Genomic DNA, 13,743 nt, shown 5'->3' with positions numbered 1-13,743 from the left:
TTGAAAGATGAAGAGTGATACTTACGGTACTGAGAATCAATACAATACACTAATATCAATTCAAATATATGTATATATTATATACGTTTCAGGAGGGTTGTTTGAATTGAATATACATATTATAATATATTGCATATATACAGTCTGAAGAAAAATTAGACTAAATAAAGAAAACGAGGTAAATAATTGTACATAAAAAACAGTTCACCATCTGTGAAAGTCTCTGTGGAAAGAATTTTTGAAGATTTTAAATGAAAAAATGAAATAAAATTTCTGCAAGTTGAACCGTTATATTGTAAATTCGTTGTCGCTTATTCAAAGCTTTGATATTTTATTTTTCTTTTCTTTTTTTCAACTCTAAGTACGCTTGATTCTTTTAAGCGGAGTGAATAAGGCGCGATTTTAAGTCGCATGCAAATTTTGTCATTGTTTTATTTGTATATGTATATAACCTACCGGAGTCGAAGGGGGTCGTTTTGCGTGGGACAAAGGCCTCGAAAGCGGTAATTTAACTTTCCACTAATTCTTCTTCGCGATACCATAAAATTGCTCTGCGTGTAGCTGGCTACAGGTTCGAGGAATTAGTGACTGGAAATACGGGGATTAGGCAAAGAGGTATTGAAATTTTAATCAAGAGGCCAGCTTCCCGTATCTCGTATCCAACGTATTTACTTCGCTCTCCAAATACGCATAACGCTATTCCGACACAGCGATCACTCGAAGTCGCAGTTTCAACAGCGTAAATGGTACTTGGGAACAATCATTCGAACATTTGTTGGATTGCATAAACTGCAAGAAAAATATTACACAAATTACTTAAGAACGAGATTTTTACGTCAATTACAGTAAATTATTTACACTTTATTCGCACTCAATGAACAATTGTTAAATGTTTTTTCTTTTTCGTTTCTTTTTTAACAGATACAAAGCTTCACTGGTTTTATGATGTTACACACGCAATTTCACAAAATTATTTACAGTGAATAATTTCTAATTCATTACTTTTCTTCTTTACAATTTTACTCAATTTTACGACGTTATTGATAGAAAAGTATCCTTGAAGAAACGTGAAGTAATTCTACATTTCAAAAAAACATTCACCTTTATTGCACTCGAAGAATAATTGCTTATTTACATCTTTTTCTCTCTTTTACTACAATTATTCGCCCAAAGCTACACGTAGTATTTCATGTTATCGTTAATGAGAAAAATAATCCTCGAACCACCTAAGAACAGAATTCTTATCAATTTTTTAAAAGTTATTTACATTCGCAACAGTCAAAGAATAATTACTTCTTGTTTTCTTCGTTTTTCTCTCTCAAATTTCACTCATTTTACGAAGTTATTAAAAGAAACGTTTCTTGAACCGCCTGAAAATGAGATTCTTAACAATTTCGCAAAATAATTTAAATTTATTTGGACCCGGAGATACAAATTTACTCTTTATTACTTCCATTTCCTTTTTTTTTTGCTCTAAATGTCGCTAATTTCATGCAATTGTTTCGTATAAAAAATAAAAATTACAAAAAAAAAATATTAATGCCGAAAGAAATAACAAAATAAAATGTAGTTCAATATTTACTTGGCAGGATCGAATTAAAGTATCAAATTTTTAGAGGATCATAGAATTTTTTCACATTTTCAACTCAACTCAAAATCAACTCCTTTTTTTATCTGCACTCTTTTTGCAACTCATACAGTTAGTTTATTACGCGATTCCAAACTTTCAGAGCTTTCAGTAATCCCAAAGTTTCTCTCTCCTGGCGGTGCTCGCAAAGCTGTTTTACATACAACTGCTGTGTAGAAACATGCAATGTAATACATGCAATGTAAACATTGGGCGAATATGTGCACGGATGCAAAAATTGGGTGAGTAAAATTTTTTCCACCGGAATATCCGGGCGAACTTTAAACTTTTTATACACTCGTTGGATGAAACATTCTATACAGTAAGGCGATCCGTTTCCGCTAGGTTATTTCCTGGTAAACATTATTCCATGCACCGGCCTCGATTCATTAAAAATTTCGAATCAATGCTCGAGATTGGCGTCACGGAATTATTTTCGACGACGAAAGCTCTTTGGTGATACAGTAATAGATAGAAAAGTATTTAAAAAAATTGACTTGTGTACCCCCAATGCTTGTATTTGTGCAAAAGGTGTCTTTGCGAACTTTGTCCCCCAAGTTGCACGAGACATTTTTGTGTTTTTCGCGCCGTGCTTATAAAAAGGACGAAATTTCAACGTTCTAGATAAGCTTTGAAATGCATAGTTACTATATTGTATTTACACCAGCTATATCACTATATCTATCTAATCTAATAAGCTGTCACTCTTGAAATTGCAGTAAAAACCGAGTTGAAATTACTGTTTTTTGATTTTTCAATTCGACGTTATTTATTCGGGTAATAGGAGCTGTATGATTTTGTTAGATAAATTTTATTTTCACTTATTATTAGATTAGTGATTACTTGAGCAAATAAGATTACAGCTTTTTGAGACTGATTGAAACCTAAGATTAGAATTTTCTAAGACAGACTAAAATTAATGTTTTCTTTGTTTTTTTAACCAACGATTATTTAGCTTGATGATTTTTCAGTGATTTTCTGGTGGCCAAATAAGTAAAGCTCGTGCTTGAGACTGATAAAAAAATAAATTATGTAAATTATGAATTTTATTAACAATTTTCTTTAGTAGACTTCCACTCACTTACGCTCCCCTAAGACCGGATGTTTAGACAAAAGCTCAGATATTGATGCTGCGTTTCAGATGGGTTCAATTTTTTTTTAGGATCTGGTAGATTCGCAAAAAATGACTGAAACAGATTTTCGTTTTTTTTTATCGATCAAATTGATGAAAGTATTAAGTTTTGATCAATCAATCTCGTTAATTTCACTCTTTAAATTTGCATTTTTTTTTTACAATGAATATAACGTGCCAATTTGTAGAAAATAAATTAAACAAGTCAAAATTTGATGAATAGTTGGTAAACAGAAAAGAATGGAGTAGAAAATGAAAATTTATTGGAATGAAAAAAGGCTTCGCGAAGTAGATACGTTAATTATTTCCTGTCCACCACGTATAACAATAATTGGAATCTCTATTCATTGAAAAGTTATAATTTCTAGAAAGCTTGCTTCAACACTGCAGCCAGTTGCATCATTTTCGAAAATCATATTTTTATTGTCGATTAGAGAAAAAATAAATCAATAAATAACATCGGTATTCTACCTGAAATAAAAAAAATAACTGTTACTTTCTTCTGAGAGAAAAAAAAATCGAGACACGTTTTCGCTTCGATACAAAATACAAAATATTACAAAAATAGTCCATCGATATAATTCAAGCTCAAGAAAAAACACAAAAAAAGAATCACAAGCGTCTCAATTCTTGAAAAAAAAAAAAAAAAAAAATATGCAAAAGCATTTTCGAATCGATACAAAATACGAAACACTGCAAATATATAGACGATCGATATAATTGAAGCTCAAAAAATAAATAAATAAATAAATAAAAACCGAGTAATAAGCTTCCAAATCCCTTTTTTCCCCAAAAAACACATACAAACGCAATTTTGAGTTAATATATATAGATATTATACGTAGTAAAAATATACAATAAATGGTAGGTACAAAGAATTTTGGAAAAAACGTGTTTTTCAATATCCAGTGTTACAGGTGCAAGAAATCCCGGCGTCTTTGCGCATCTGGAATATATTTTGTCCAAAGAAAAACGGAAAAGGGTGAAAATGGCTTTTGTTAATCGTAAACCGAGGGTTGACTGACGGGGAGAATAAAAAAGGGGGCGAGTAAGGAGGGGAAGGAGCCGAGCGATCCGTCTGCGGATTCTTCGAGGTCTATTTTACTCCAAATTTAAAAAAAAAACTCCGAGGCCTCGAGCGCTCCGAGACTCGAATCGCTTTGAAAGACAGCTTTTCCTATCTATCCCCCATTGAAACGCATTTATATATACGTCGTCGATCCGCCGCAGCAGAGGGCGCCTTTCACGCTACGTCAACGTCGCGAACTGACGAGACTTTACTCGTCGCTCTCTTTCTCTCTCTTTCACCCTTTCCTTATTCATTCCCGGCGTAGAAATACTCCGATTATTAAAAAATTCTCGATTAAAATCTAATATTAGTGTAAAAATTCCGCAAACCTTTGCAAAAAATTCACCATTTTCAATTTATTTCTCTTAAAATCGGTACAATTTTTTTACGTTTCTAATTATACTTGGGTTAGGCAGTTTTTCTCTCATTGAAACAATTTGTCTTAACATAATTTTTGAAGAATTTGGTGAAATTTAATTTGCGTTTTCCAAAGACGGCAATATCGATAAATTTGCGATCAATTTTTTTTTTCTCCATCTCTGCAACAAGTGTAATAAGTTTAGGTTTGTTGAAAGTCGTATCATATTGTATTATCTTATTTTACCAGGCGCAGGGTGAAAATGTCGATTCAACAAAACGCAAAACGTACACACATAGCAAAAAATAAATAATAAAATTTGAAAAAAAAAAAAAAACGATATATCGCTAAACAAAATGATAAAAGCATGACGAGGGGTGAAAAAAAATGAGAGAAAAATTGAATGAACGTTGAAGCGTAAATTTTTTTTATCTTCTTTGGACATTAAACCTGGGGAAATTACGACGAGGCGTGATAGCTGCTGACCGCGTGAGTTGCACGTGATAGTTTATCGTTTAGTTTATACGAAACAATTCAAGGGGTAGAATGTAAAATACCGTGGAAATGAATTAACACAAACTGACCAAAAGATTATTTAGTTCAACACGTCATCAAAATGGAAAAAAAAAATTATCATCATTAAACATTCTTTGTTATATTTTTCATATTTGTATTAAATCACTTCGGTAATAACAATTAAAAAGAGAAAGTATAGGACAAAAATTTTGACCAAAAGAGGAACAAATAAGATTGAAAAAAAAAAAAAAAAAAAAAAAACAACTAACAATTTCTTTGATTCGTATAATGATTATTGTATTATAAATTAGTACGAAGATTTTTGATTGAGAAGAAAGTCTTTAGTTTATTTTTTATGTCTACTTTGATACAGCCAACTTCCCAAGAAATTTCGCAGATTTTCTAATCATGTAATTTTCGATAACGCGGACGAAGGTTGGAACGCTATATTCAATATACCGGAATTTTGAATGTCGTTATACAACCGCAACGCATGCCGACGATATAATATGCAGACACTATAAAATCGCAACGTGGTTCGTAGGGTGTAGGTATGCATAAAAATTCCCGCGAGTCTTTTGACTTTGAACGTTATCCGCGTTGCAATATCCGAGCATTATATCCTGCTGGTCGAGGCGTGTGACATGCACAAGAATATTATTACGTACGACGCAACCGCTGCAGAATAATTCGTTGTATAACCTACGTACACACACTATACAGGGTGTTGCAAATCTAAAAAAGGTGTAATTTAAGAAACAATTGATAAATATATTCGATTTATTTTCTATATAACTTTTTATGAAAATATTTAAAAACAAAGAAATTAATTTCAATTCTGAATTCAATGCTTTTCCCATTTTACTGAACTTGCTGCTGTTGCTGCTTGATTTGTTTTGTTTATGCGTCCAATTTTTTTTTTTTTTTTTTTTATTTGTTTTAGAAAATTGCAAATCAATTATTAGCCTTCTTTAATGTCTACCACTTTCTTCGCTTTTGATTTTTCATCGTTCTTACGATTCGCCATTGCAACGAAATTGTCTACCAAATTAGAATCAATCGTATGAAATTACATAAAGTTAGGAAACGTATTTAAAGTTGGAGATAAAAATAAACAAATAAACAAAAATGAATGGGACCAAGCCTGCAGACAGTCGCAGGTATCCCAAGAGAATCAACCCTCCTTGACCACCATGCTGCACACGAAATATATAAGAACCCTGGATAAACTTTTGCTAAAAAAAAAGATGGAGAAAATGAATTTTAGTATACAAAACATATTCTCGAGACAAGATTTCCATGCATGTATAATATATTTAGATGATATTCAAATCCTTATATTATTTATTTATATATATATATATACACACACATACACAAAATAGGCCAAGTTTTGTTCATAGGCTCTTTCAGTATTTTCGCTCTGCAAATTTTCCCGTTATTGGTATATTATAATAATACGCTTGTTATTATTATATTTTGTATTATACATGTGTGTGCGTGTATAAAATATAAGTTGACTTTTACTCTATATGGTGAAATAAATTTTCTTCCTTGTATGGTTTTGCTTAGAGAGGCAGAAAAAAACTGATTGATTCCTGTTCAGTGAAAGTTTTGGAAATTCCATTCAACTTCGTTGAATGTGGAAATTAAGTTAAGCTTTGAGTGTGTGTATACATGAGTTTCAAGGTGTTACGCGACAGACAGAAATAGAGGCAGAGGGAAAGCTTAAAGTTGCGAAATCGATGTGCTAAACGGGTTTAACGGTGTAGGAATAATTAGACTCCTGGCAGAGCGCCGAGTTCAGGACGAAGAAAATTGTGCAACGAGTAGCTATATAAGCTACCTTTATGTATCTATGTATACATATATACATAACTCGGAAGTGCAGCTGCCTGTTGTAAGCGAGAGATTCTTTGTTACGGGAAGCGAATTGTGTGTATGAAACGTCGGCTTACGCCTGAGGAAAGAGAGACAAAGAGAGAAAGAGAGAGAGAGAGAGGGCGAGAGGGAGGGAGGGAAGAAAAAGAAATTTGGTAGGAAAAAGAAAAGGAGAAAAAGAAACTCGAGAAGTATTCTCACCACGCTCAAGAAGAGTAAATAAATTTCACATCGAGGTAAACGGATGTTTCAACACCTGTGAGCTTTACGGAAGTCAACCACGTCGGCATTTTTTTTTGCATTTTTTTCTTCTTTTTTTTTTTTTACTATCGTTTATTTTAATCTCAAAGAGTTTTTGCACGCTTTAAAAAATCTAATTACGAATTGGAAAACGGTAATGAATTACGAAATAAACTTGAAGCTTTTTCTCTTGATCCCTTTTTCACATCTTTTTTATTGCCAATTATTTTTACTGTTTATGTGAAGTTTTTCAACAGCGTAAAAAAAATCGGAAGTAAAAAAACTTCGTACCTAAGATTTGTGGCAAACTTCCCCAAATGAATGGGTAAATGGACGAAACCACGTATGTGATTAACGTATGTAACTTTGGGTGTAAGAGTTTGACGGTTTCGATCAGGGACAGTTTGTTCAATATTGTCTGGAAAGATTGGAAAAATATTCATGAATATGAATATTGCTGAAATTTTGATGAAAATTGTCGAGGTATATATTTGGGTAAAAAGCATCGAAAATATTATTGTTAATTTGATCAATTTTCCAAAATAATTACGAAAGTTAATCACTTTTACATTCATTGAAAACACAGTCGAACGTGCAATTTGAAAAAGGGTAATTGAGTACCTGAAGCAAAACGAGATAATAAAAGCAAACAGTGATCAAACAATTAACAAAAATAAGCACAAAAAATTTGCCTCTCGAATTAAAATCCAGCGAATCACAGATTCCGCAACGTTGATCGTAATTGGAAAGAATTTGAAAATATTTCCAACGAATATCGCCGAGTTTTTCGATTGCAAATTCAGGATTTTGCAAAAGTAGGAAAACGCATTTTTCACGGTGAAAATAATGGAATACGGATTCGTATTATTTGCTGGTATAAAGTATCAAAATGCGGAATTTGGCGATGAAAAAACTGAACATCCGGAAAGAGGATCAAAGGAATATTTCGCAAAAGTAGAAGAAAAATTTGCTATTAGTTCTAAAACATATAATAGGTGGTGATATTGAAACTAGCTGATTGGCCTAGCTTCGCAAGATATTTTCATGATATATCGGATTGGCGTTTCAGGACTCATGCAGTAAGAGTGTGCAAACACCGTGTGCAACTTGAAAAAAGAGTTAGTCAATTTTTATTTCAATTATTGACGGTAAAAATGCGAACGCGCGATGCTTCGTCCGAATTTTAACGAGATATTCATGTGCGTGAATATGTATGTATATATATATGTGGCATTCCACGTCTAATCAACAAACCATGTCGCTCACCCCCTTCGATTTTGACCATTTTTTAATACGATATCGTTACCGAGCTAAAAGGGTGTGGAATTTTTTTTCATATTTTTATAACCCCCCTTTAAAAAAATCGAATAACCAATTCTAAAAACGCCATACTTGAAAATCTGTAAAAATTTGCAGTGATACTGTGCTTTAAAATATGATTTTTAAGCATCACAAGATAATAGGATCTTAATATTCAATATATTTTTTGCGAGTTTTTAGTTTTTCTACGTGGCAATCGGAGTTTTTATTTTTTTGATCGGTCATAACTTTCTCAAATATTGATGAATTCCAATTTACCTGAAATTTAAGGAAATACCAGAAGACTTGAGTACGGTTAATGCCATTTACATTTTTATCGCAAATTGTCCGGTCAAAGAAATCAAAACACCAATTTCCGAATAGAAAATCAAAAATCTTGCAAAAATTATAGTAAATATTGAGATCCTATTATCTTGTGACGCTCAAAAATCATATTTCAAATCATAGAATTAGTGTTAATTCTTTCAGATTTTCAAAATAGCGTTTTCCATATTCGTTTTTCGATTTTTAGTAAATTTCACTTGTGACTCAAAAAAGAAAATTGAAAAAAAATCATGCTTAAAAATTATTAAAATCGAAAGGCGTGAGAGACATGGGCTACTGATTCGACGTGGAATGCTCCATACACATACTCGTCAGATATCACATTCCCATATCCGTATATTCAAGTCCCTATATTTTTTGATTTGGCAAAGTTGACGTTGAATTTGCATTTCGATATTCCGACTGCACTCGTTATATATGCTTATTATTCACACAGATACAGCTCATACACGTTCGCGAAACGCTCCTGCAGTTTGATAAACCTGTTGAAATACACAACTTGTCAATCATCCCGAATATCTGCCATTTCCAGATTTTCCCGACTCAAATTATAACGAAAATAACACGAATAAACGAACAAACGAGATTAGACGAAATCAAACGCGATGTTCTATTGTCAAATAATTTTTTACACCAACAAATAGATGATCCGAATAGAAAAGAGGTAGGAAAATTATTAGAGTCAATAATTTTCAGTCATATTTTCAACGACTCGTTATTAATTATGAAAGATAAATCCATAGTCCTACAATCTATGTTATAATCGACGATTTTACAGTTTTTTCCACCTTGGAATAAAAACAATTGTACTCAAATCCGATGGAATTTTTATGCAGAAATTTAATCGTCAATTATTGTAAAAAAAAATTTCATCTTCTTGTGAAGAAGTTTTCAAAATAAATTACAATTTGGTCAAAGGTTTGTTTATAAAAAATTTGCAATTGTTTCAATAATTGTATCAGTCCCAGTTTTCTTTGAAAAATTTGTAGTTTGGTAGAACTTTTTTTTCCTCACCAGGAAATAACTTTCGCACCTCAATTCGCAAAGTGGAATTTTGCATACAGATAAATTCTGTATTGAGAGTAGTTGAAAGATTTGCTAAAAAAAACTATTAAATTTTCGGGGAAAAATTGTTATCGCGAGAAAATTGACGCATTGGTGAAATTATTGTAACTACATAATATTTGCAATTTATAGTTTCGACTCACGTTCCGCAGGATAATTTGAATTCGAATTTCGATTTGACGTATATAGTACCTACATTTGAATATGGAGGAAAATAACCCATTTTACGAAATTACTATTTACTTTTTAGGGAGAAATTTCGAGGGTAGGTAGATGGAAAAATTGAAGGTGAAATTGCATGTTTACCTTTCAACCGTGAGAATCAGGAAGTGAGTGAAGGGTCTTGTGGCTTTCTTCAGCTTCGGGGTGAATTCTCGCGATCGCCGAAAGCGGCGGATAAATTTGGGGAAAACCGGGGGTGCAGTTTGGCGGAGACTGGAATTTCGGGGAACAGAGGCTCCTGGAACAAGCGCTGCTGCTCGGAAACTTCGGCTGTAATTCATAGTCGCGTTTCGCAAGGTTTCTCCTGCAGGAAACTCGCCCGAGGTGAAGGTGTAGACTTTTTATCCTTTTCTTTTTGTCAAGAGGGGTTGAGAACCACCCCAAAGACAACCAAGTCTCTGATTTCGCCGCCGGCGTCAGCCTACAGGTGCGAAATAAACCAGAAAACGTCCAGAGTTGAACTGGGATAATTCAAGAATTTTTTTCAAAAAGGTTGACAAGCCTTTTACGGATTTTTGAAATTTTATACATCTTCAACGATTCTCTAATTAATAACATTTGTCGCAATGTTTCAGAGGCCTTAGATTTTACCCACTTCGATAACTTTCGAGTATCGTTTGAAAAGCTTGCAAAAAGATTTTCTAAATGAGGACTTATTTATTCGTTAAAAAGATTGAGGAAGTAAATGGTGTTGGATGATACATTCGATTTCAAAAATCCAAAATTTATCACCCATTTGGATATTCAAGTTATTGTGAAAAACTTTTTGCGATTTTTCAAAAGTTTTTGGATCAAATTGATGAGATTCTGGCTAGCATTCTGAGTTGAATAATTATTGAAAACGACTTTTTTGACAGACATTACAGAAAGTTAATGGAATGGAAATTAAAGATTAAATAATTGATGTTTGAAAAATTGCCATAGAAAACATTAGACGATTCCCGCAAGTTCGTAAAGATTCCAAGTTTTCAAAAACAGTTTAGAAAGATAGAAATTGATTGATAAAAATTCTGTACAATTCCCAATAATTTCAAATTCCATACAACAAACAAAAATATTCTATAAAGATTTCGCGTGCAAATACGATCTTCAACAATTACGAACCTCATTTTCCGAGATTTCATGAATGCTTGAAAAATCTTTTAAAAATATTTCACGTTTAGATTAGAAAAAAACTTGTCACCTTGACGTTGGCGAGTGTTTGCTAAATTATTTTGAATTCGTCTCGACTCAATCCATTCGCACGTCGATATCTAATTTCTAAAATTCGTATAAAGAATGGAGTTACCGAAAACGTGGGTATAATATCAAGTCGGAAATAACCAGCTTAGGTAGGCGGTGTTGCCCGCCTTCCCTCCGACTAATCGAGGGCGTAATTGTGTTAAAATCGAGTTTCTCCACGTCCCGGAGGATAAAACGAGCTCTAGATCCTGCTCTCGACGTTTCACCGGTACATAATATAAGACGAGCAGACTAACCAACTTAGGGTTCTTCTCCTTTGATCGAGTGGCTGCGGAGTTGCGAGAGATCGGATCCGCGGTGAAATGGGGGTGAAAGTTTATACCTTTACATAATACTGATAAACACGCAAAAACTCTCTCCGAATTCCCATCACGCGCACGCTTACTCTTAAAGACTTCTGACGATCGCAGCCCGGAGGCAAAAAGTAAACCGGAAAATTTACCATCCTAGAGAAAAACTGCTTGCACAGGTGATAATAATTCACTTAATTATAATATAATTTACTCACAATTGTAAAAAAATTTTACTGGCCATGTTTCACGATCAGCACTCTTACATTTAATTATATTTGATATAGCTGTTTTCCAAGCTTTTCAATATGAAATTTATATTCATATTGATGTGTATTGATCAGAAAATTTTACACAAGTTATTCCACAGAGGCAATTAGATTTACATACATGTTTGTAGGTCTGGTACATAAATCTTAAACTTATAGTTATCTTATTTCGCTGAATAACAATTTTAAAAAATTTCTAATTATCATCAGACATATTTATTACCAATGCCTATAGTTGACATTAAAAAAACAAGATCATAAAACGAAATTTCAAATATTTCAGTCAATCTCAGAAACAGAATTTAAAAATCCAAATTTCAGTGCTATATATTACATCTAATCAACTCCTTCAATTTTTTTTATCAATATTAACAGATGTGATAAAGCTATTTTGAGTAAATTTTAGTAATATTTTATCGTTTTTTTCTTTTCTTCTTTTATTCGAATCAGTTTACTTCAGTCATGTCAATCGGTCTGGATTAAAAATATTTTAGACTTAATGAATTGTTTTGTGTGGTCTCTCCCATGATGGTGAATAAATTTTCACTAAACATCGTGCAACCCTTAGCATAAACGTGTTCTTGTTTCACCCTCACCTGTGTCATAGGTGTAATAATTCTCCATAAACCACAGAGCATTATTTATGGCCAATCTAGTCATAAGACGACGCCTCTTCGCATGCTTGCGTATTTAGGAGATCCTGCACCGCGCGTTCTTGTCTTGCTCGTGTACGGGGAAAAACTGAAACTATTTTTTTTTATTATTATTTTTTTTTTCTGTGCTAAAGGGGCAAAAAGAGATTCTTCATATTTATTAACTGATCAAAGGAATGATTAACGTAAAAGTTGAACGATTTACAGAATCGCAACGGATTCAATGATTTGATTTTTTTTTTTAAACGAAAATGAAGCTTATTGGACTGAACTAGAAAAATCCAGCGATTGTCGCTATAAAAAAAATTAAATTAGACGAATTGCTGTGAAATTTTTGTAACGACAATTAGCAAGAAGGCTGTGATAATTTAAGCGATTATTAACTTGTCGAAGGGTTATCGTTGGCCTTTGGGCGGTAATGGAATGCGAAACTGTTGCTATAGATGTATCGCGATTCCTCTCTTTGACCGAAGCGAAGGAGAATTCTCCGGATTGCGAAGCCGCGGCTAAAACCGTATAATTTTTAGACTCACTTCAGGCTCGGTTTCGCCTTGCGAGCTTGCGGTTGTCCCGAGGTAACCAAAGGCGTAGATGGTATGCTTTGATTGCCTCGTCTAGTGGCTTTGCCTCAAATCGGGATTGCTGGAATAATCAGATGGCCGAGCTGCATGTCAATGCGGATGCGAAATTCATTACCGTGCAAAAATTTCTGACGAGAATTAATCAGCTAAGAATTATACGAGCTTTTTATCGGATAGGAAGAAAAAAAAATTAATAATCATCAGCTATGCGAAAATGCGATGATAATTTCAGGTTATTCGGCTATAACTTTTCAACTCATTGCACTCCTGTAAAAAAACTTTAGACTTTTGAGAATAAAGAGGCCGATTTTTCGTGACTTGGTGAATAATCGTGGCAATTTTTCTTTTACCGATCATCGATTTCCAGGTCACTAAATGATTGAATAACTTCTCGATCTTCAAACTACCCGAAGTGAAATCAGACGGTTGAAAAAATTTAAACTACCCAGGGATCTTCCCAAATATCGATATTTTTTGCGACTTGGTGAATACTCGGACCGATTTTTCTTACCGATCATCGATTTCCAGGTCGCCTGGCTACGAGTCGACACGCAGACGATCCTGACGATAACGAACCACGTGATAACGAAGAACTACAGGATAGCAATAACAGTGAACGACCACCGGACATGGCAGCTGCACATCCGGGACGTTCGAGAATCGGATCGGGGCTTCTACATGTGCCAGATAAACACGGACCCGATGAAGTACCAGACGGGATTCCTGGACGTTGTCGGTAAGCTGTACGCTGCGATTCACCCGAGAATAACGGGGCGATGATTCGGCGTCATCCCCGATGATTTACGGGCTTAAAACTTTGCCCTAGGATTTATCTAGCGGAAAACTGCAGCCGAGAGAAATAATTCTATACAGTTATAATTGCTGAAAAATCTAGCAAAGTCGATTGTAACCAATTGGTTGGTTTAAACATTGTTCACAATAACTAAAAAATTT

At 33.6% G+C, this 13,743-nt stretch overlaps 1 protein-coding gene across 1 annotated transcript in view; it reads left to right on the top strand.

Annotated features, from left to right (window-relative positions):
* Nucleotides 1-13,743, top strand: part of LOC124409390 (neurotrimin-like) — a 98,788-nt gene that overhangs the window by 69,279 nt on the left and 15,766 nt on the right. Inside the window, exon 3 of the mRNA XM_046886975.1 lies at nucleotides 13,318-13,525. Coding sequence (XP_046742931.1) covers nucleotides 13,318-13,525 — 208 coding nt within the window. The remainder of the gene's footprint in view (nucleotides 1-13,317; nucleotides 13,526-13,743) is intronic.

The sequence above is a fragment of the Diprion similis genome, chromosome 8 (assembly GCF_021155765.1).
Source record: "Diprion similis isolate iyDipSimi1 chromosome 8, iyDipSimi1.1, whole genome shotgun sequence".
Taxonomy (NCBI): Eukaryota; Metazoa; Arthropoda; class Insecta; order Hymenoptera; family Diprionidae; genus Diprion; species Diprion similis.
The sequence above is the reverse complement of the archived record's forward strand: the minus strand, read 5'-3'. Positions and strand labels throughout refer to the sequence as shown.